The sequence below is a fragment of the Oncorhynchus masou genome, chromosome 22, assembly GCF_036934945.1.
Source record: "Oncorhynchus masou masou isolate Uvic2021 chromosome 22, UVic_Omas_1.1, whole genome shotgun sequence".
Lineage (NCBI taxonomy): Eukaryota > Metazoa > Chordata > Actinopteri > Salmoniformes > Salmonidae > Oncorhynchus > Oncorhynchus masou.
In genome coordinates, this window is record NC_088233.1 from 39,118,957 (window position 1) to 39,142,361 (window position 23,405).

At 41.9% G+C, this 23,405-nt stretch overlaps 2 protein-coding genes across 3 annotated transcripts in view; both read right to left on the bottom strand.

Annotated features, from left to right (window-relative positions):
- Window positions 1–8,663, bottom strand: part of LOC135509474 (anoctamin-10-like) — a 44,908-nt gene extending 36,245 nt beyond the window's left edge. The window contains exon 1 of the mRNA XM_064930166.1: window positions 8,427–8,663. The gene's annotated coding sequence lies outside the window, so the exon portion shown is untranslated. The remainder of the gene's footprint in view (window positions 1–8,426) is intronic.
- A 7,279-nt stretch (window positions 8,664–15,942) lies between these two features.
- LOC135508726 (anoctamin-10-like) overlaps window positions 15,943–23,405 on the bottom strand; it is a 36,954-nt gene continuing 29,491 nt past the window's right edge. Inside the window, exons 6-13 of one of the 2 annotated variants that reach the window (XM_064928957.1) lie at window positions 21,464–22,096; window positions 21,141–21,196; window positions 19,339–19,413; window positions 18,945–19,109; window positions 17,939–18,130; window positions 17,563–17,700; window positions 16,846–16,962; window positions 15,943–16,737 (exon numbers count right to left, since the gene is read on the bottom strand). In XM_064928957.1, the coding sequence (XP_064785029.1) occupies window positions 16,729–16,737; window positions 16,846–16,962; window positions 17,563–17,700; window positions 17,939–18,130; window positions 18,945–19,109; window positions 19,339–19,413; window positions 21,141–21,196; window positions 21,464–22,096 (1,385 nt within the window). In that variant the 3' untranslated portion in view covers window positions 15,943–16,728. Of the gene's footprint in view, window positions 16,738–16,830; window positions 16,963–17,562; window positions 17,701–17,938; window positions 18,131–18,944; window positions 19,110–19,338; window positions 19,414–21,140; window positions 21,197–21,463; window positions 22,097–23,405 lie in introns of those variants that run through there. The other variant, XM_064928956.1, reaches the window with a different exon arrangement.

Consider the following 23,405-nt stretch of genomic DNA (forward strand, 5'->3'; position numbering starts at 1 on the left):
TACCTACTCGCCTATAGTCGTTAGAAGATTGGTTGCCAAAATAATAATTTGTTTTATTGGGTATGCTAACGTTACCTACTCGCCTATAGTCGTTAGAAGATTGGTTGCCAAAATAATAATTTGTTTTATTGGGTATGCTAACGTTACCTACTCGCCTATAGTCGTTAGAAGATTGGTTGCCAAAATAATAATTTGTTTTATTGGGTATGCTAACGTTACCTACTCGCCTATAGTCGTTAGAAGATTGGTTGCCAAAATAATAATTTGTTTTATTGGGTATGCTAACGTTACCTACTCGCCTATAGTCGTTAGAAGATTGGTTGCCAAAATAATAATTTGTTTTATTGGGTATGCTAACGTTACCTACTCGCCTATAGTCGTTAGAAGATTGGTTGCCAAAATAATAATTTGTTTTATTGGGTATGCTAACGTTACCTACTCGCCTATAGTCGTTAGAAGATTGGTTGCCAAAATAATAATTTGTTTTATTGGGTATGCTAACGTTACCTACTCGCCTATAGTCGTTAGAAGATTGGTTGCCAAAATAATAATTTGTTTTATTGGGTATGCTAACGTTACCTACTCGCCTATAGTCGTTAGAAGATTGGTTGCCAAAATAATAATTTGTTTTATTGGGTATGCTAACGTTACCTACTCGCCTATAGTCGTTAGAAGATTGGTTGCCAAAATAATAATTTGTTTTATTGGGTATGCTAACGTTACCTACTCGCCTATAGTCGTTAGAAGATTGGTTGCCAAAATAATAATTTGTTTTATTGGGTATGCTAACGTTACCTACTCGCCTATAGTCGTTAGAAGATTGGTTGCCAAAATAATAATTTGTTTTATTGGGTATGCTAACGTTACCTACTCGCCTATAGTCGTTAGAAGATTGGTTGCCAAAATAATAATTTGTTTTATTGGGTATGCTAACGTTACCTACTCGCCTATAGTCGTTAGAAGATTGGTTGCCAAAATAATAATTTGTTTTATTGGGTATGCTAACGTTACCTACTCGCCTATAGTCGTTAGAAGATTGGTTGCCAAAATAATAATTTGTTTTATTGGGTATGCTAACGTTACCTACTCGCCTATAGTCGTTAGAAGATTGGTTGCCAAAATAATAATTTGTTTTATTGGGTATGCTAACGTTACCTACTCGCCTATAGTCGTTAGAAGATTGGTTGCCAAAATAATAATTTGTTTTATTGGGTATGCTAACGTTACCTACTCGCCTATAGTCGTTAGAAGATTGGTTGCCAAAATAATAATTTGTTTTATTGGGTATGCTAACGTTACCTACTCGCCTATAGTCGTTAGAAGATTGGTTGCCAAAATAATAATTTGTTTTATTGGGTATGCTAACGTTACCTACTCGCCTATAGTCGTTAGAAGATTGGTTGCCAAAATAATAATTTGTTTTATTGGGTATGCTAACGTTACCTACTCGCCTATAGTCGTTAGAAGATTGGTTGCCAAAATAATAATTTGTTTTATTGGGTATGCTAACGTTACCTACTCGCCTATAGTCGTTAGAAGATTGGTTGCCAAAATAATAATTTGTTTTATTGGGTATGCTAACGTTACCTACTCGCCTATAGTCGTTAGAAGATTGGTTGCCAAAATAATAATTTGTTTTATTGGGTATGCTAACGTTACCTACTCGCCTATAGTCGTTAGAAGATTGGTTGCCAAAATAATAATTTGTTTTATTGGGTATGCTAACGTTACCTACTCGCCTATAGTCGTTAGAAGATTGGTTGCCAAAATAATAATTTGTTTTATTGGGTATGCTAACGTTACCTACTCGCCTATAGTCGTTAGAAGATTGGTTGCCAAAATAATAATTTGTTTTATTGGGTATGCTAACGTTACCTACTCGCCTATAGTCGTTAGAAGATTGGTTGCCAAAATAATAATTTGTTTTATTGGGTATGCTAACGTTACCTACTCGCCTATAGTCGTTAGAAGATTGGTTGCCAAAATAATAATTTGTTTTATTGGGTATGCTAACGTTACCTACTCGCCTATAGTCGTTAGAAGATTGGTTGCCAAAATAATAATTTGTTTTATTGGGTATGCTAACGTTACCTACTCGCCTATAGTCGTTAGAAGATTGGTTGCCAAAATAATAATTTGTTTTATTGGGTATGCTAACGTTACCTACTCGCCTATAGTCGTTAGAAGATTGGTTGCCAAAATAATAATTTGTTTTATTGGGTATGCTAACGTTACCTACTCGCCTATAGTCGTTAGAAGATTGGTTGCCAAAATAATAATTTGTTTTATTGGGTATGCTAACGTTACCTACTCGCCTATAGTCGTTAGAAGATTGGTTGCCAAAATAATAATTTGTTTTATTGGGTATGCTAACGTTACCTACTCGCCTATAGTCGTTAGAAGATTGGTTGCCAAAATAATAATTTGTTTTATTGGGTATGCTAACGTTACCTACTCGCCTATAGTCGTTAGAAGATTGGTTGCCAAAATAATAATTTGTTTTATTGGGTATGCTAACGTTACCTACTCGCCTATAGTCGTTAGAAGATTGGTTGCCAAAATAATAATTTGTTTTATTGGGTATGCTAACGTTACCTACTCGCCTATAGTCGTTAGAAGATTGGTTGCCAAAATAATAATTTGTTTTATTGGGTATGCTAACGTTACCTACTCGCCTATAGTCGTTAGAAGATTGGTTGCCAAAATAATAATTTGTTTTATTGGGTATGCTAACGTTACCTACTCGCCTATAGTCGTTAGAAGATTGGTTGCCAAAATAATAATTTGTTTTATTGGGTATGCTAACGTTACCTACTCGCCTATAGTCGTTAGAAGATTGGTTGCCAAAATAATAATTTGTTTTATTGGGTATGCTAACGTTACCTACTCGCCTATAGTCGTTAGAAGATTGGTTGCCAAAATAATAATTTGTTTTATTGGGTATGCTAACGTTACCTACTCGCCTATAGTCGTTAGAAGATTGGTTGCCAAAATAATAATTTGTTTTATTGGGTATGCTAACGTTACCTACTCGCCTATAGTCGTTAGAAGATTGGTTGCCAAAATAATAATTTGTTTTATTGGGTATGCTAACGTTACCTACTCGCCTATAGTCGTTAGAAGATTGGTTGCCAAAATAATAATTTGTTTTATTGGGTATGCTAACGTTACCTACTCGCCTATAGTCGTTAGAAGATTGGTTGCCAAAATAATAATTTGTTTTATTGGGTATGCTAACGTTACCTACTCGCCTATAGTCGTTAGAAGAATAGTTGCCAAAAGGGGGAAATACTACTGCCAATAAAGCAGCATGGATAAGGTCGTTAATAGTTTCCATTATGCACAGATTTTTGCAAGGTGTTCGCTTCCGCTACGCAGCACAACTTTATAGAGAATTCGGAGGGCAGACTGACAGGGACTCAACCCCAAATTCAGTTAATAAAGTGCAAATAAAGTTTTTGTTTGTTTGTGCTCACAACGCACCATGGCCTTTAGAGTGTATACCTATAATCTGAAATTGACAGTTATTAAATTGATGCGCATTAAATATATATATATATATAATGATGCGCGTGAATGCGCAGTGACACATGTTTGAACGAGTGTATTAGTTCACGAGATGGATAGCCGTTTGTTTTGCCCGTTTTTTTTTTTACCGCCCACACACCTGCATACACATACAACCTGCCGTCTCTACCTATGTATGTAACCACGGTTCCTCATTTAGAAAATAATCTGTGGCACAACCTTTTCCAGGTCCTAATACTTATAATAATATGGTTATTATATGATAAAATAGCAAGGATTTCCTTCTTACTAAAGCCAATTCTAAAGTATACAGTAGTTTCATCAGGTCATCAAACACACAGCAACACGGAGTCAGGGAGACACTTATCCAAATCTCTACATTAATCTTTAAACATAACTGAGGCTTTTTTTTCATAATGTCGAGTTTATACTTGAAGTATTGTCACTTTATTCTCGAAATATTGCCATTTTTTGAAGTACTATTATGCAAAAAATAATAATCCAATAATCTTCACTTGGCCCTAAAATTCTTCTGTAGCATAGACATTTAAAATTGCAAAACAAAAGTAAAAACTATATTGTAGTAAATAGATTTGGGAAAGTATTTGTAACCATAATTTAGCAGATATAGTTTCACTTGACAGAATCAAAGTTGGTTATAAATATACAGTGCCTATAGAATGTCTACACCCCCCTTGGATTTCATCACATTTTATTGTGTTACAAAGTGGGATTCTAATGGATTGAATGGTCTTTTTCTGTCAATGATTTATACCAAATATTGTCAGTGTTGGTACACATGCATGTTTTGAAATATTTTTATTGTATATTTTTTTGTTATTTTCTCTCTGTCATTTAGTTCATTATTGTGGAGTAACTACAATGTTGTTTTGGCCATCCTCGGTTTTCTCCCATCACAGCCATTGAACTCTGTAGCTGTTTTAAATCACCAATGGCTTGGTGACATCGCTCAGCAGCTTCCTTCCTGTCCTGCAGGTCAGTTCAGAAGGATGACTGCACCTTTGATATGTGTGAGTGCTTTAATACATCAGCCACAGTATACTTGTTTAACTTGACCATACTTGAAGATGCATTCAATGTATGATTTATTATTTTTACCTATATACCAATCACTGCCCAGGCTTTCAAAAATCTCCCTGGTCTTTATTTGAATCTGTGCTTGAAATTTAACACTCGACTGAGTGACTTTAAAGATGTTTGTATGCATGGGGGAGAGAGGAAGGGGTAGTCCTTCAAAAAACATGTCAACCTTTATTTCCAAATAACGAATTATGTGATTTTTTAAGTCCCATTTTACTTCTGAAATAATTTAGGTGTACCTAAACAAAGGAGGTGAATACTTATGCAAGTCCAGACTTTCTATGGCACTGTAAGTCTATTCACACAGTCATTGTTTGAATTTTGATATCACAAACAGTTTGTTATAAGCTGTTTTAGGCAGTGCCCATTAGTTGCCCCACTGGTGATTGTATTTTTGTGAAGGGTTTAAACATGTATCCCATGCATGTTCAATGAACCATAAACAATTCATGAACATGCACCTAATTAATGAACATGCACCTAAGAAACTAACAGCTTAGACGATAGGCAATTAAGGTCACAGTTATGAAAACTTAGGACACTAAAAAGGCATTTCTACTGATTGGAAAAGCACCGAAAGAAAGATGCCCAGGGTCCCTGCTCATCTGCGTGACCGTGCCTTAGGCATGCTGCAAGGAGGCATGAGGACTGCAATGTGGCCCGGGCAATAAATTGCTATGTCCATACATTGAGACGCCTAAGACAGCCCTACAGGGAGACAGGACGTACAGCTGATCGTCCTCGCAGTGGCAGACCACGTGTAACAACACCTGCACAGGATCGATACATCCGACCATTACCCCTGGTGAGACAAAACCGCGACTCGTCAGTGAAGAGCACTTTTTGCAAGTCCTGTCACGTTTATTGTCAAAGGAATGAACTTTAGATCGAGGCCTGTACTCTGGAGCGGGAACTATTTGGAAGTGTAGGGTCCGTCATGGTCTGGGGCGGTGTGTCACAGCATCATTGGAGTGAGCTTGTTGTCATTGCAGGCAATTTCAACGCTGTGCTTTACAGGGAAGACATCCTCCTCCCACATGTGGTACCCATTCTGCAGGTTCATCCTGACATGACCCCGCAGCATGACAATACCCCCCCCTTTGTTCAGGGACACATTTTTCCATTTGTTAGTCACATGTCTGTGGACCTTGTTCAGTTTATGTCTCAGTTGTTGAATCTTATGTTCATACAAATATTTACATGTTAAATTTGCTGAAAATAAACACAGTTGTCAGTGAGAGGACATTTCTTTTTTTGCTGAGTTTATGCAGTTATTTCAGAATGAAAGTTAATTGGCTAGGGCATCATGCTTTGACATTGTTTGATCATGTATTTTCAGTTATTGCATAAGCATGCTTGTTGCGTTCTCCCTAGTGCACTTATTCATTCATGAGCTGCCTGCTCGTTGTAAACGGTATAATCTAATCTGTTCAAAACAGTGGCAGCATGTGCAGGAGTGGTCATGTTTTTTTAAATGTTTTTTTTATATATCTTCTCAGAGAAACTACTGGTAGTTCGAAAACTTGGCATCATATTTCTGTCATGCTGCTTTGTTGACAACTCCAACCACCACCATGACCCTCCCCCTCGCCGCCTGGGTATTCAGCAGCTGCAGCCACTGGTTTTACGAGGAGGTTATTTTTTTCCGTCTGCCTTTCCTTCACCAGTTGGCTGCCATCTGACAATGGCCCATAGAAACAACATCAAAACTATATAAACTAATTTCCTACAAAGGCATATAATAACAGATGTAGCCTAAAGACAAGATTAAATTGACAGTAGTCTGATGGGTGACAATATTATCAATTGCCTTGTAGCCTCTGCCAAGTCCCCAACAACTGGAAAGAGTTTACGCCTTTGGATGTTAAGGCGACACTCCATCTTAACTCCTCCTCTACATTTACTGGATTGGTTAAACAGTGCACAAAAGAACCTCTTGTTGTTGTCAAGACCAGTATGTAGAGGATCTAGTTTCAGCCATTTCCTTTAAGCCTGCTACGCTAGGTTAATTGCCTAGTGAAAGAAGAGACTGCAGCGCAGCGTGGGTAATTGACAAAGAAGGGAGCGAGTTTACCAAAAATAAACTTTTAGAAATCATCCTTCATGCAGGTAAGGCGTTTTTATGTCATAACATATCGGAAAGAGCGTGTTCAACGGTTTCTAAAACACATACATTTGCCAAACAACTTAAAATTAAGGCATGGGGCCTCCCGGGTGGCGCAGTGTCTAGGGCTCTGCTGTGCCACCAGAGACCCTGGGTTCAAGCCCAGGCACTGTCACAGCCAGCCGTGACCAGGAGGTCCATGGGGCGACACACAATTGGCCTAGCGTCGTCCAAGCCCTCGCTTGGCAGGTAGGGATGTCCTTGTCTCATCTCAAGCGACTCCTGTATTGCAGGTCGAGGCGCAGTGCATGCTAACCAGGTCGCCAGGTGCACGGTGTTTCCCTCAACACATTGGTGCGGCTGGCTTCCATGTTGGATGCGCGCTGTGTTAAGAAGCAGTGCGGCTTGGTTGGGTTGTGTTTCAGAGGACACATGGCCCTCGACCTTCGTCTCTCCCGAGCTCGCATGGGAGTTGTAGTGATGAGACAAGATAGTAACTACTAACAATTGGATACCACGAAAAGGGGGTAAAACAAAACAAAAATTAAGGCATGGCCTCTATTTTAAAATATCACTTTTTTGGTAGAATATTACAGCCGCTACTCAATGCATTCTACATTTGAGCACTTGCGGCAGCATAGCCATAGGCTACTAAGCACAGATTACTAACATAATACAACTTAAAGTATGATATTCTGTTCTTTTGAAATAAAATGTACATATTTTTGAAACGTTTATAAAGACCTGTCTTATCAAAATAATGTTGACTTTCTTTGTGAAGGTGTATAACACTTGAATTGTGGTGTGTTTTGTTTTTACGTAGTGAGTATACCAAACATCAGGAACACTTTCCTAATATCGCGTTGCACCCCACCCCCCTCACCCACCCCTACTTTTGCCTTCAGAACAGCCTCAATTCGTACAAGACATGGACTCCTGTGTTGACTCCAATGCTTCCCACAGTTGTGTCAAGTTGGCTGGATGTCCTTTGGGTGGTGGATCCTTCTTGATACACACAGGAAACTGTTGAGTGTGAAAAACCCAGCGGGGTTGCAATTCTTGACACAAACCGGTGCACCTGGTACCTACTACCATACACCGGTCAAAGGCACTTCAATATTCTGTCTTTCCCATTCACCCTCTGAATGGCACACATACTCCATTGTGAACATGCACAATCCATGTCTCAATTGTCTGAAGGCTTAAAAAATCCTTCTTTAATCTGTCTCCTCCCCTTCATCTACACTGATTTGAAGTGGATTTAACAAGTGATATCAATAAGGGATCATAGACTGACCAGGTGAATCCAGGTGAAAGCTGTCATGGAAAGAGCAGGTTCTTAATGTTTTGTATCCTCAGTGTACAATATAAAACCAACTTTACCTCAGTGCCTACCTGCTCTAAAAAGTTGGGTAAACAATACTTACAAATTGCACAGACAACCGGTAGAGTAAGTTTAAATGTAAACATTTTTTTCAACATTCTGGCTTGTAAGGCATTAGTTTCAGGCTGAAGATACCAATTTTGTATGACAGCCTGATTAATCAGACTAGCAGTATTTGAACAGACCAGCAACTTCCTCTTAGCTCTGCCTCTGTATACAGAGATACAACATGTAACATCAAGGCCAAGAAAATGAACGAGAAGGGAGTGGGTTAAGGAAAGAACGAGTGAATGAGGGGCTGTACAGTACCTGACAATGTGCTGAGGTTTAGGTCAATAGGCGTATGCGGATGTCTGGCCCACACCCCCTCCGATGGGACGTTTTAACACAAATATACACACAATGTGTTCCTTAAATCAAGGTGGAGGTCTGTTCAGGGGTCCTGAACAGAGCCACAAACACACAAACACTATGGATATGTCCTTGTAGATGGGTGAGTCGGAGTTCCAGGACAGGAATGCAGTGAAACTTCTACCTCCCTTCAGGGTGTGGAGCTCCCTGACTGGCACCTCCCTGCTCTGCCTCGGTCTGTCTGCAGCTCTGGGTCCTACTGTCCGACAGAGTAGAGGACTCTATTCCCACAGGAATCTCACAGTAGTCAGACACACAGCATTGGGATTACTTTTTCTTTTTTACTTATTTTTTTTGTCCTGCAGATTATTCGGAAACACAATAACAAACCAATGTAGATATTTATACATGCAACTTAGAAGTTTTATATCACAAAATTCCTCAGAGCAATCTTATTTGATTTAGAACAGGATATTCAAGTGATCAGTAAGCTATACAAAACCTTGCGGAGCCGATCCAACTGACAATCTCTTGGGAAAAAAATATAAGCTATTGGAACCAAGACTCAAAAAGAACTGATGGCACAAGATTGAGGGAATGTTGGAACATAACTAATGAAATAACAGTCAACGAAAATATCCGCTTAATCCAGTATAAACTAATGTATAGAAAGAGACACAATTCACAAATTCTACAGCACAACGGCAGAGTCATGTCTTAAGTGTAAAACTAACAATGACTCAATCCTTGCCTTCTGGGAATGTTATGAAGTCTAAAAGTTTTACGTGCGACGTTAGAAAGTTGTCTGTCAGAATTATTACAATGTAAATGCACTTTTAATCCGTCTGTCCGCATGTTTCAAGACATGGCATATGAGGGTGCAGTGAGATACCCGATGGGTTGGACCATACTTTTCTCGTCAATCATCCTGGAACATTTTCCAATTAAGAGCATTCAAAACAAAAGTGAACAAAATATTAGACAACAATAGAACAATGTAACAGACGAGCGTAAATTTTTTTTAAAAATATTAGTATATATACAAACGTGCAATAAATAAGTCATAATAAAGAGTAAAATAATAATAATGAAACATTGGATCATATGGTCACCTGCTGTAAGCTACATATTATACATTAGGTGTGAAATATTATATAAGGATTAAATCAATGTGATGTGGGGGGAGATTCTCCATGTAGTCAATAAAAGGTTGCCAAGTTCTGTAAAATGTCTTATTCCTCAAGCAGTAAGTGATTTTCTCCAGTGGATACAACTATTAACTTCCGATAACCACATTGCGACTTGCAGGGAGGAATCCGATTTCCATTTCAAGGCAATATATTTCTTGGCAATCGCTAGCAATATTTCTGTTAGCTTTATAGTATGGCTTTGCCTAAGATTGGTGTTAGTAAAGTTATCCAGTAGACAGACTCCCGGGTCTAAAGGGAATGCAACCCCGTGAATTGAGGATATGGTATCGCATACCCCCTGCCAGAAACTCGAGGAGGATGGAGGATTAGGAACAGCCACAGGTGCAGCAGCCTTTGCTCCCATCTGTCCTGTCTGCAGAGCGAACATAAGTTATTAAATCATCCGATGATGCCTGCAGTCGCACCTCATGGTGGCCAATCACAGTTCATTGGTGGATGAGTTCAGCATGTTCCTCCTCTGCTGGGTCCATTGTTGGCTGCTGGGTCCATTGTTGGCTGCTGGGTCCATTGTTGGCTGCTGGGTCCATTGTTGGCTGCTGGGTCCATTGTTGGCTGCTGGGTCCATTGTTGGCTGCTGGGTCCATTGTTGGCTGCTGGGTCCATTGTTGGCTGCTGGGTCCATTGTTGGCTGCTGGGTCCATTGTAGGTCTAATGTTACAGTGATGCTTGTATGAACTCGAACTTAGTCGCAGAGAAACACCGCAAGCAGAGGTAAAGGTAAATTCAGCTCTTTACTTAAAATCTTGACAAAAACTAGGCAACAGCACAAGAGTGCACGAAAGAAAACACAAGACCTAAGCACAGATACAAGCAACAGAGGAACCTAAATAGCAAGGCAACCAGGTGAACAGAAGGTAATCAAAACCAGGTGAAACCAATAAGTAATAATTAGGGTAACATGTAAACTAGAACACAAGGCAAGGGTGCCCTCCAGCAGTAACCCAAGGGAACAACAATCCAATAAACGGAACCTGTGACACTCATGACCATGGCTGCCCATCTGCTGGAGGTTTCAAGAAGCAGAGTTTATTGAGATGATCTAGCTACTGTTGTAGCCTATAATTATTTTAAAATTACTTGCTATTTATTTAGCGAAACAAGCACTTAGAGATTTTGTCTGTAAGGAAAAGCACTATAAAAGTGTAATTTATTAATATTATGAAATTCTACCTGAGACACCTTTTTGTTATTTGTCTCTGTACCCAATAAAAAACATGAACGTTATGCATGCCCACCATAGTATTGGGCAGCTGCTATTTGAGAACTCATCTGGTTTACACATTATTGCAGAGCACAATGTACAACTGTTTTTAATTTTTTTTTATTGCAAGGTATGCTATATGTGTAGGTTATTCCATGAAAAAAATCAAAAGATATGTCACATGCACCAAATACAACTGGTGTAGACATTACTATAAAATAGTGGGGCGGCAGGATAGCCTAGTGGTTAGCGTTGGACTAGTAACCGGAAGGTTGCAAGTTCAAACCCCCGAGCTGACAAGGTACAAATCTGTTGTTCTGCCCCTGAACAGGCTGTTAACCCACTGTTCCTAGGCCGTCTTGAAAATAAGAATTTGTTCTTAACTGACTTGCCTAGTTAAATAAAGGTAAAATAAAAAACTGTAAAATAGTATCAAAAGAGGAATAAAATAAAATACACAAGAATGGAGCACTGTGTGCACAATTATTAGGCAAATTGTATTCCTCAGAATTCATTTTATTGTTGAACAAACACAATGTCAGTAAAGCCAAAATGTTATTGAACCTCCAACCTGAATGTTTAACAAAGGAAAAGTGAGTTTTGTCTTTCTCAGAGGAATATATGTGTGCACAATTATTATGCAACTATTAGTGTCCAGAATTGTTAGGCAACAAAATTACTAAAATAATTTCTCCCAACTCACTTGTTTATTCTCAATTTTTAGCGTAAGTGTAACAAATAAGTAACACAAAATGACTAACAGTTTTGACCTTTTAAAAATATTCAGTGACCAATTCAGCCACCTTTCTTGCCATAACTACCATGAACCTTCCATCCATGGAGAGAGACTGTCAGTTTGTTGATCTGTTCACAATCAACTTTTGCTGAAGCAGCAACCACAGCCTCCCAAATGCTGTTCAAAGAGGTGTATTGTATTCCCTCACTGTAAATCTCACCTTTGTGAAGGGCCCACAAGTTCTCAATAGGATTTAAGTCAGGTGAGGAAGGGAGCCAAGTCATTATTCGGGCATCTTTCAGGCCTTTGCTGGCTAGCTAAGCAGGGGAGTACTTGGATGCATGTGATGGAGCATTGTCCTGCATAAAGATCATGGCCTTCTTGAATGCTGATGACTTCTTCCTGTACCACTACTTAAAGAAAGACTCTTCCAGAAACTGGCAGTAGGTTTGGGAGTTGAGTTTCAGTCCATCTTCAACCTGAAAAGGTCCAACTACCTCATCCTTAATGATAGCAGGCCATACCAGTACCCCTCCTCCACCTTGCTGGCGCCTGACTCGAAGTGGTGCCCTCTGTGTCCATTACTGATCCAGCCATGAGCCCAGCCATCTGATCCATCAAGAGTCACTCTCATTTCATCTGCCCATAAAACCTTTGAAAAATCTGTCTTCAGGTATTTCTTTGCCCAATCTTGACGCTTCAACTTGTGAATCTAAATCAGCGGTGGTCGTTTTTCAGCCTTCTTGAGCTTGGCCATGCCTCTGAGAACTTGACACCTTGTACTTCTGGACATTCCAGGTTGGTTGCAGTTCTGGAATATGGTGGCACTGGAGGATAATGGGTTCCTGGTAGCTTGATGTTTAATTCTTCTCAAGTCTTTTGCAGTTCATTTGTGCCTTTTCTACTCCATGCATTTTTTTCGCCCCAGTTGACTATTTGCAACAAAACTGTCCGGTGGTCACGCCTCCATAGTTCAGCTATTTCAACAAAACTGTCCGGTGGTCACGCCTCCATAGTTCAGCTATTTCAACAAAACTGTCCGATGGTCACGCCTCCATAGTTCAGCTATTTCAACAAAACTGTCCGGTGGTCACGCCTCCATAGTTCAGCTATTTCAACAAAACTGTCCGGTGGTCACGCCTCCATAGTTCAGCTATTTCAACAAAACTGTCCGGTGGTCACGCCTCCATAGTTTAGCTATTTCAACAAAACTGTCCGGTGGTCACGCCTCCATAGTTCAGCTATTTCAACAAAACTGTCCGGTGGTCACGCCTCCATAGTTCAGCTATTTCAACAAAACTGTCCGGTGGTCACGCCTCCATAGTTCAGCTATTTCAACAAAACTGTCCGGTGGTCACGCCTCCATAGTTCAGCTATTTCAACAAAACTGTCCGGTGGTCACGCCTCCATAGTTCAGCTATTTCAACAAAACTGTCCGGTGGTCACGCCTCCATAGTTCAGCTATTTCAAGAGTGTTGCATCTGTCTGAAAGGCATTTTACCATTTGTCTTTTCAGTCTCAGTTAAATCTTTTTTGGCCCATTTTACCTTTGGTAATGAAGCTGCCTAATAGTTATGCACACCTTGATATAAGTGTTATTCACTTTCGCCACACCCTCCCTCATTACACAAATACATATCACCTGAAAATGATTACATCCAATAAGCATTCAAGTTTATATGGTTTGGAATTGGAAAATGTGCATAGAAATAATGATATATTCAGAATTCTCACTTGCCTAATAATTGTGCACGCAGTGTATACAGGGAGTACCACTACCAGATTAATAGGTACGAGGTATTTTAGGAAGATATACATGAAGGCAGGGTAAAGTGACTAGGCATCAGGATGGATAATAAAAGTCAAATAGAGAAAAGTAGCAGAAGCAAATGATACGTGTAAAAATGTGTGTGTGCTTGTGTAATGTGTATTAGCAGCATGCCATCCTGCATCCCACTGCTAGCTTGTCTCTGAAGCCAAGCAGGGTTGTCCTGGATGGGAGACCAGATGCTGCTGGAAGTGGTGTAGAAGGCACTTTCCCTCTGGTCTAAAATAAATAAATATCCCAATGACCCAGGGCAGTTATTGGGAACATTGCCCTGTGTAGGGTGGCATCAAATGGGACATTAAATGGTTGTCCTGACTCTCTGTGGTTACAAAAGATCCCATGGCTCTGATTGTAAGAGTAGGGGTGTTGACTGTGGTGTCCTGGCTAAATTCCCAATCTGGCCCTCATACCTTGATGTCCACCTAATCATCCCCAGCTTCCAATTGGCTCATTCATATCCTCTCCCCAGTAACTATTCCCCAGGTTATTACTGTGAATAAAAACATGTTTTTAAATGTGTGAATGTGTACCAATAATTGACTGTTTAGCAGTCCTATGGCTTGGGGGTAGAAGCTGTCTCAGAGCCTGTTGGTCCGTGAGCCAATGCTCCAGGACCGTTTTCTGAACGGTAGTAGAGTGAACAGTCTATAGCTTCGGTGGCTGGAGTCTTTGGCAATTCTTCGAGCCTTCCTCTGACACCGCCTGATATAGAGGACCTGGATGGCAGGGGGCTCTGCCCCAGTGAAGTACTGGGCTGTCCGCATCCCCCTCTGTGGCGCTTTGCGGTCAAGGGCGGTGCATTTGCCATACCAAGTGGTGAGATGCTCTTGATGCTCACTCAAGATGCTCTCGATGGTCCAGCTGTCGAAAGTTTTGAGGATCTGAAGGCCCATGCCAAATCTTTTTAGCATCCTGAGGGGGAAGAGGCGCGGCCATGCCCTCTTCATGTGCTGGGTTGTGTGGACCATATTAAGTCCTTAGTGATGTGGATGCCAAGGAACTTGAAGCTCTCGACCCGCTCCACAACAGCCCTGTCAATGTGGATGGGGTCGTGCTCTCCCCTATTTTTCCTATAGTCCACGATCAGCTCCTTGGTCTTACTGATGCTGATGGGGAGGTTGTTGTCCTGGTACCACACTGCTAGGTCTTTGACCTCCATCCTGTAGGCTGACTCATCGTCGTCGAAGATTAGGCCTACCACTGTCATGTCGTCAGCAAGATTTGATGATGGCGTTGGAGTCGTGGGTGAACAAGGAGTAGAGGAGGGTAATAAGCACAGCCAAAGCACTTCATAATTACAGATGTGAGTGCTACAGGGTGATAGTCATTTAGGCAGGTTACCTTGAAGTTGTTGGTAATAGGGACAACGGTTGTCATCTTGAAACATGTTGGGACTACAGACTGGGACAAGTAGATTGAAAATGTGAAGACACTTGCCTGCTAGTCAGTGCTTGCTTTGCGAACGTGTCCATTTACATAAGTATTCAGAACCTTTACTCAATACTTTGTGAATCGCCTTTGGCAACGATTACAGCCTCGAGTCTTCTTAGGTATGACGCAACAAGCTTGGCACACCATTCTTCTCTGCAGATCCTCTCAAGCTCTGTCAGGTTGGATGGGGAGCGTCATTGCACAGCTATTTCCAGGTCTCTCCAGAGATGTTAGATCGGGTTCAAGACCGGGCTCTGGTTGGGCCACTCAAGGACATTCAGAGACTTATCCCAAAGCCACTCCTGTGTTGTCTTTTAATGGTCAAAAAAATGTGCTTTTCTTTCAAAGTGACCCCAAAGTTTTGAACGGCAGTGTACATATTGTGGTAGACGGCAGGGAGATGTGAGGGGAGTGGTTATTGAGGGGAGATATCTTACAGTTGGCTCCACCCCTGAGCCTTATATGGACTGCCTGCCCCAACAAGGCAAGGTTGTGGTTCATTAAGCCAGGGAGTCTGGCACACAGGGGAGAGGGGAGAAGAAAGAGCACAGGGAGAAGAAAGAGCACTAGCTGTGTGATTACCTGTTGTGACCTGGACTTTCTGATTACCACCCTTGTGTACTGAACTGGATTGGCTGAGGACCTGAGTTTTAGGATTACCCCTGGATAATGGAACGGACAACGAGACCAATTTGTGAACTGTGAAATAGTTTGTGAACCCCCTCCCCCTTTCCCCAGTGTACAAAAATCCCTAATAAACTCCCCATTTGCATTCTAGTTGTGCTACTGGTTTGTGTTTTGCTATTGAACTGGTTGACGTGGAAACCCCACAATCTTGAGCCTGCTACAATATGAATATAATATATATTCCAACATCAAGATCATCATTAATCATTGTTTTAACATTGTAAAATATTCCAGTAAAATGTATCATGTGATCTTAGGTTTATGTGTCTGAAGCGTACAATGTAACACTCATGAGGTGAAAGTACATAAACCACTGTGGCAAATATATTTTTTAATGATACAGCACTTGTGTGATTAGAGCAAATTAGATACTTGCATAGTATGTGCCACACAAAGTCCAAAGCTACCCAGTATTTTAGAAATCTCAGACACCTTAAGCTGAAGATGCAATACTGCATTAACACAATTAACAACGCTCCTCGCTCTTCATTTGGTTTGCCTTCAGTCCCAGACCCCCGCCTCTTGTATCTTCCATGACATGAGAGACTTATAAAGCAAAGCAGGTTCAGAAGGAAAACCTGAGTTTCTGCATCAGCTGAGACTGCACCAACCAGATGCTAACAACACTTCCTACCTTAATATGGCGGTCTATTTAAGCTGACCAGGTTCTGCTCACACATCCTCTCTGCTGCCGTTTGCTGCTACTGCTAGTATGCATTAGTTTTTCTTGCTGCCCACCACCACCCCAACCCCCAACTGTTAGGTTCTGTTTTCCTTCCTGAAGGTGGATTGGTATAGTAAACCTTGCTCACTGCCTGTAGTCATTTTGTTATGTATTGATGCTTTGCTCTGACAGTGAGCTACTCTGACGGAGCAGAGCATATTGCCAAGACCTATTGTACTGTTCATATTCTCTAATAAATGGTTCAACGAATACCTGGTGTTTCCTTTCTGGAATGTATTTATGCCTGGAGAGGGAGTCCTTCAGAGGGAGATACTGAGAGAGCTTCTCAGACTGGCTGGCTCCAGGGTTTAGGTTCACAGGCCAAACAGACGTGTCTTTATATCCTCCTGTCTGCCCTCGTTATGGCAGCTAATTCTAATGAGCCTCCTAGTCCAGAGCACCACTTGAAGAGCAACAGGACACTCACTCTCCCACAGGGGCTTCATAGCTTCTGTAGGAGTCAAAAGGAGATGTTGGATTGTCAGATGCCAGGTTGTTCCAGTAACTGGCATGGATTTTCTATATTATTAGTGATTATTCTTGATTAGATCATTCTTACCTGCTTCCCTAGAGCTTGCATAGAGTTAAACTCGATCTGTTCCCTCTTGATTCTGACCCAGTCAGGCTCATCTGGGATCATAAAGGCTAGAATCATCTTGACCAGGATCAGGACATGCTAACAAACACATTTTAGTCATTTAGCCGATCCTCTTATCCAGAGCAACTTACAGGAGCAATTAGGGTTACGTGCCATGCTCAAGGGCACATCGGCAGATTTTTCACCTAGTCCGCTCGGGGATTCAGCCCAGCAACCTGTCGGTTACTGGCCCAATGCTCTTAACCACTAGGCTACCCTCACCTATGTTGGTTGGGCAGATGATGACACTGTAACATTCTGTAAATAAGACAATTGTTATGAACAAGATACTGTACCTCCACCAGGATGGCTCCCCAAACCTAACTCCCCTCCCTCATACTGTACCTCCACCAGGATGGCTCCCCAAACCTAACTCCCCTCCCTCATACTGTACCTCCACCAGGATGGCTCCCCAAACCTAACTCCCCTCCCTCATACTGTACCTCCACCAGGATGGCTCCCCAAACCTAACTCCCCTCCCTCATACTGTACCTCCACCAGGATGGCTCCCCAAACCTAACTCCCCTCCCTCATACTGTACCTCCACCAGGATGGCTCCCCAAACCTAACTCCCCTCCCTCATACTGTACCTCCACCAGGATGGCTCCCCAAACCTAACTCCCCTCCCTCATACTATACCTCCACCAGGATGGCTCCCAGTATGATGTTCTTGCCGCTGATCCCTCCCACCAGACAGAACTCCTGGACGCGAGGGGACAGCAGTAGCAGCCAGCAGTTAGATATGATTGAGACAAAGCCCAGAACCTCAAATGCTGTCTGAAACATACACACACAGGCATACAGTAATATGGTTACAGGTACATACAAGGACAGCCGCAAATACAGACATGTGCATAGGGACGTAGATGGGCACTGATTAGAAAATAACATTGACCACTGCACGTTGCTCACATCTATTTATTTACCAGATTTAGCGTCATACCACATTTCTGTCTGCATTAAAAATGCCCTCTCTGTTTTTTAAATTCTCACATCGCCCCAAAACCCTCCTGACCTGCCACACCCCCATATTGGACACTGGGGCAGAGAATGGCTTCCGAAACAGTTTGCAGATCTTGTAGGCATCCCCTGGGATCTCTGTGATGTTGTTGAGAAGCAGGAGGACGGCGGTGAGCGGGTACACACAGGAGAACAGACTCAAATACCCAAACTTCACCAGCAACTCAATGTACTCCGCAAACAGGCCCTGAAACATAGCCACAGACGCAATAAGTTAATCACCAAAACAAAGAGACCCCTAACATACGACATGCAAATATTATAGGGTTGAAATAGACATTCGTGGTTGTATGAGTTTTGCCATAATTAAGCAGCTAGGTTATGTATATATATGTGTTGTTGTGGAGCCACTGGCTGTGTTATTTGTGGAACTGCATGTCTGTGTATGCATGTGCCTATGATCACCCAGGATCCAACCAAAGAGTTCCTCATCTTTGATGGAGGTATGTATCGGGATCCATGATATCTACTGTCTGTTCGGCTGAAAACGGTACTGTTTTATAATCCCTATGTTATGTGATAGTGTTACAGTTGTGTCCTGTATTTACAATATTATTGTCATTCTACACAGTTAGCACGTTGCTGTACGCTAAAGGTTAGCGAGCGTCTGTCCTGTACATTCCTTGCTAATGAGGTTAGTCACCCTGTGAAGAGTAAATGTATTTTTATTTCATGTCTCTCAGATTTCATGATGGATTGGCAGTTGCTCTAGAGTGTGTGTGTGTCTGCAGGTACAGGCTCTCAAACTGTTATGGAACATTGTTATGTTACTGTACACGTGTATGGCCATCAGATGGAGTTTATAAGATGAGTGCTCTGTAGTCATGTTGTTAAAAATCCAAACAGCATTGCGTCCTTTGTTGGCCAAGCATATGAGAACCGTTACACATATACACCCAACCTTGATTCCACCCCCTAAGGCACAGATGCAAAGAAACCAAGGCAGACGAGCACAATGAAGAGAAAAACAAAACAAACAAACACATTTTACATGGACTTACTGGAAAAGGGGGTAGTCTTCTCTGGGCTCTGAGTTTGTCCATCTCTAGGTCGTCCTCCTGCTCTTTCTTATGGGGAACACTGAGGAAGTGGTCGACTATAAACGGCACCACCACCTCTGTACACTGGTTCACGAGCTGGTTCAGAATTAGCAGAGAGGCAAGCTTCTGTGTGCACAAATCGACAAAACAAACATAAATAGTTGCATACTGTATACACACACACTGTCTGGGATCAATTACGACGCACAGTGCACAGAGAGAACATGATCTGTTCTGTTGCAGAGTGCAAGAAAACATATATTTTAGATCTACCATTTAAAATGAGGTATTTCCACATTGTATAACTTTTCCTCTGGCCATAGACAAACAGTGCTGCCCAGCTGAAATCTCTTACCTTGCGTAGCAGTGGTAGGTCCTGTTTGTAAAAGGCAATGTGGAAGAGCACAGCGAAGTTGTTGAAGAAAGTAAACTGAGAATTAGAAAGGGAGATTTTGTCATATTATTTGACAGTATTATTTGGCATTAATAGACTAGTTTTATGCACAACAACTTTCTATCCAAACTGGGAGAGTGCACAAGGACAGCTCATGTTATGTATGTGTAAGCTCATGTTATGCAGGTTCAGTAAGGCTGTACAGCACAGTAGTATTTCTTATTTTTTATCAATTGGTTGTTGATTAGTATCCTGTTGTACAATCTGCAATGTTTGAATTTCCAACTTTAATAACTAAACAAGTAATTACATTATTGCCACCAGCCAACAGTTTAAATCATGGCAGCCTTGCAACACAGACCTTGAAGGGTTCCACAGAAACTGTGTTATGCGAGTGTACACCTACCTGTATCAGAATACATTTAGCACCAGGGACTATTGCAACACATGTACAGTGCCTTTCGGAAAGTATTCAGATCCCTTGACTTTTTCCACATTTTGTTACTTTACAGCCTTATTCTAAAATGGATTAAATAAAAAATATCCTCATCAATCTACACACAATACCTCATAATGACAAAGCAAAAACATATATTTTTTTACATTTTTGCAAATGTATTAAAAATAAAAAAACAATTAATTTTGCTATGACCCTTTGCTATGAGACTCAAAATTGTGATCAGGTTTATCCTGTTTCCATTGATCCTCCTTGAGATGTTTCTACAAGTTGATTGGAGTCCACCTGTCGTAAATTCAATTGATTGGACATGATGTGGAAACACATCTGTCTATAAAAGGTCCCACAGATGACAGCAAAAACCAAGCCACAAGGTCGAAGGAATTGTCCGTAAAACTCCAAGACAGGATTGGGTCGAGGCACAGATCTGGGAAAGGGTACTGAAGGTCACAAAGAACACAGTGGCCTCCATCATTCTTAAATGGAAGAAATTTGGAACCACTAAGACCTTTGGCCTCCCGGCCATTCTGAGCATTCTGGGGAAAAGGGCCTTGGTCAGGGAGGTGATCAAGAACCCGATGGTCACTTTAATAGAGCTCTAGAGTTCCTCTGTGGAGATGGGAGAACCTTCCAGAAGGACAACCCTCTCTGCAGCACCACACCAATCAGACCATTATGGTAGAGTGGCCAGACGGAAGCCACTCCCCAGTAAAATGCACATGACAGCCCGCTTGGAGTTTGCCAAAAGGCACCTAAAGACTCTCAGACCATGAGAAGCAAGATTCTCTGGTCTGATGAAACCAAGATTGAACTCTTTTGCCTGAATGCCAGCCATCATCTCTGGAGTAACCTGAAAATAGCTGAGCAGCAACGCTCCCCATCCAACCTGACAGAGTTTGAGAGGATCTGCAGAAAAGAATGGGAGAAGCTCCCCAAATATAGGTTTGCCAAGCTTGTAGCGTTGTACCCAAGAAGACTCCAGGCTGTAATCGCTGCCAACGGTGCTTCAACAAAGTACTGAGTAAAGGGTCTGAATACGTATGTAAATGTGATTTTTCAGTTTTTTTTTATTCTAAAAACCTGTTTTTGCTTTGTCATTATAGGGTATTGGATGTAGATTGATGGGGGAAAAAAATATTTCATACGTTTTAGAATACGGCCGTAGAGTAACAAAATGTGGAAAAAGTGAAGGAATCTGAATACTTTCCGTATGCACTGTATATATACAGTAGAGAAAGGGATGACCAAAGGAGAGGGAGGAAGAGGAGAATAGACTGACAGATGGGAGAGGACAACTGGTACTGACCAGGAGGACTTTGGTGATATGATGGTTCTGGAAGGAGGACTCTTCTCTGTGGTTTTCTATGAGGGGAAATCAGACTGATTTTCAGTGGACTTATCACTTATCACACACAAACTGTGACACCTTGCATCCAATTGCATTCTCTATTATTCGATGACTCTCTGCTTTTTGGTGAACTTAGCTCTGTGTTCCCAAACATTCTACCCCCTACTGCCATTATTCATCAACCTCACAATTATTTTCTCTCTCCCTCTTCTCTAACCCCTTCTATCATCTCTTCCCTATCTAACTCATCTCCCTCCCCATTGCCTAGTGCACTCTCTCACCCCACTTGGTAAGTTGCATGGCCACAGCGTGGTACACATTCTTTAATATGGTGGTGTAGACTGTGTGGGCTATGGAGGGCATGTAGAGCAGAACTCCAGAGAACAGGGAGCCGCTGTCCTGATGGAAGTCCTGTACCAGGGCCTCTCCGTGGTAGAAGCCTGTCATTCCCAGCACCACCAGTCCCAGGAACAGCCCCACTAGGGGCAACGACACCAGGCCCACACGCAGCTGCCTCTGCCACTCCGGGAACAGGGGCTCCAGACGGCCTGTCACAGGGTTGATCCCCAGGGTGCCATGGAAGCCAGGGCGGGGCTCAGCGAAACGCTCTGTCAGGTGCCGTGTGCCCCAGCGGTGGGAGAGGGAGGAGCTCCGGCGCTTCCAGAACTCGATGAACACCGTGGACCACAGCATGCTGAATACAGCCTGTACCATGTGACCGCTGACTGAGAGGCCATAATCTTCCTCCTCCATCACCACCTCTCCGGCCTGCTCCTTCACCACCCCACCTCCTCCAGGCAGCAGAAAGGTCAGGACAAGGCCCAGGAAGGCAGGGGGAACCAGGGCCCAGGTGTAGAATTGCAGAAAGCTGAAGTAAAACGCCATGGTGCCTCCAAAGTATGACTGGATTGCATCTGCACAGGAAGAGAGCGATCAAAATTGGTAAATGTTTGTGGTGGTGCCAGAGCTTGGCGATATAGACAAAAAGTCCTATCGCGATAAATGTAACTATTTCGCTCGAAAACAACAAATACAATGATAAACCCCCCAAAATAAATGGACAGTTACTTTACATTAGCAGCAGGGCTCTGGATTTTTTTTGTCAGTACCAAGTAAGACATCTGAGATGTTAGCCGATGATTATAACAGTAAGCTATTTCATCGAACATATCCAGGAAATGCATGATTTCCACAAACCGATGCTGGCACTAAGACCATACTCAATGAGCTGTATATGGCCATAAGCAAACAGGAACAGTGGCGGGGACTTTTAATCCGTTTTCCCTCATCTTTACCAGCATGTTAAATGTGCATCCATAGGAAAACTATAGACCACCTATAGTCCACACACAGACGTTTACAAAGCTCTCCCTCTCCCTCCATTTGGCAAATTTGACTATAACTCTATCCTCCTGATTCCTGCTTACAAGCAAAAACTAAAGTAGGAAGCACCAGTGACTCAGTCAATAAAGATGTGGTCAGATGACAAAGATGCTAAGCTACAGGACTGTTTTGTTAGCACAGACTGGTATATGTTCCGGGATTCTTCCGATGGCATTGAGGAGTACACCACATCAATAAGTACATTGATGACGTCGTCCCTACAGTGACTGTATGTACAGTGGGGAGAACAAGTATTTGATACACTGCCAATTTTGAAGGTTTTCCTACTTACAAAGCATGTCGAGGTCTGTAATTTTTTATCATAGGTACACTTCAACCGTTGAGTGACGGAATCTAAAACTAAAATCCGTAAAATCACATTGTATGATTTTTAAGTAATTAATTTGCATTTTATTGCATGACATAAGTATTTGATCACCTACCAACCAGAAAGAATTCCGGCTCTCACAGACCTGTTAGTTTTTCTTTAAGAAGCCCTCCTGTTCTCCACTCATTACCTGTATTAACTGCACCTGTTTGAACTCGTTACCTGTATAAAAGACACCTGTCCACACACACAATCAAACAGACTCCAACCTCTCCACAATGGCTAAGACCAGACAGCTGTGTAAGGACATCATGGATAAAATTGTAGACCTGCACATGGCTGGGATGCGCTACAGGACAATAAGCAAGCAGCTTGGTGAGAAAGCAACAACTGTTGGCGCAATTATTAGAAAATGGAAGAAGTTCAAGATGATGGTCAATAACACTCGGTCTGGGACTCCATGCAAGACCTCACCTTGTGGGCATCAATGATCATGAGGAAGGTGAGGGATC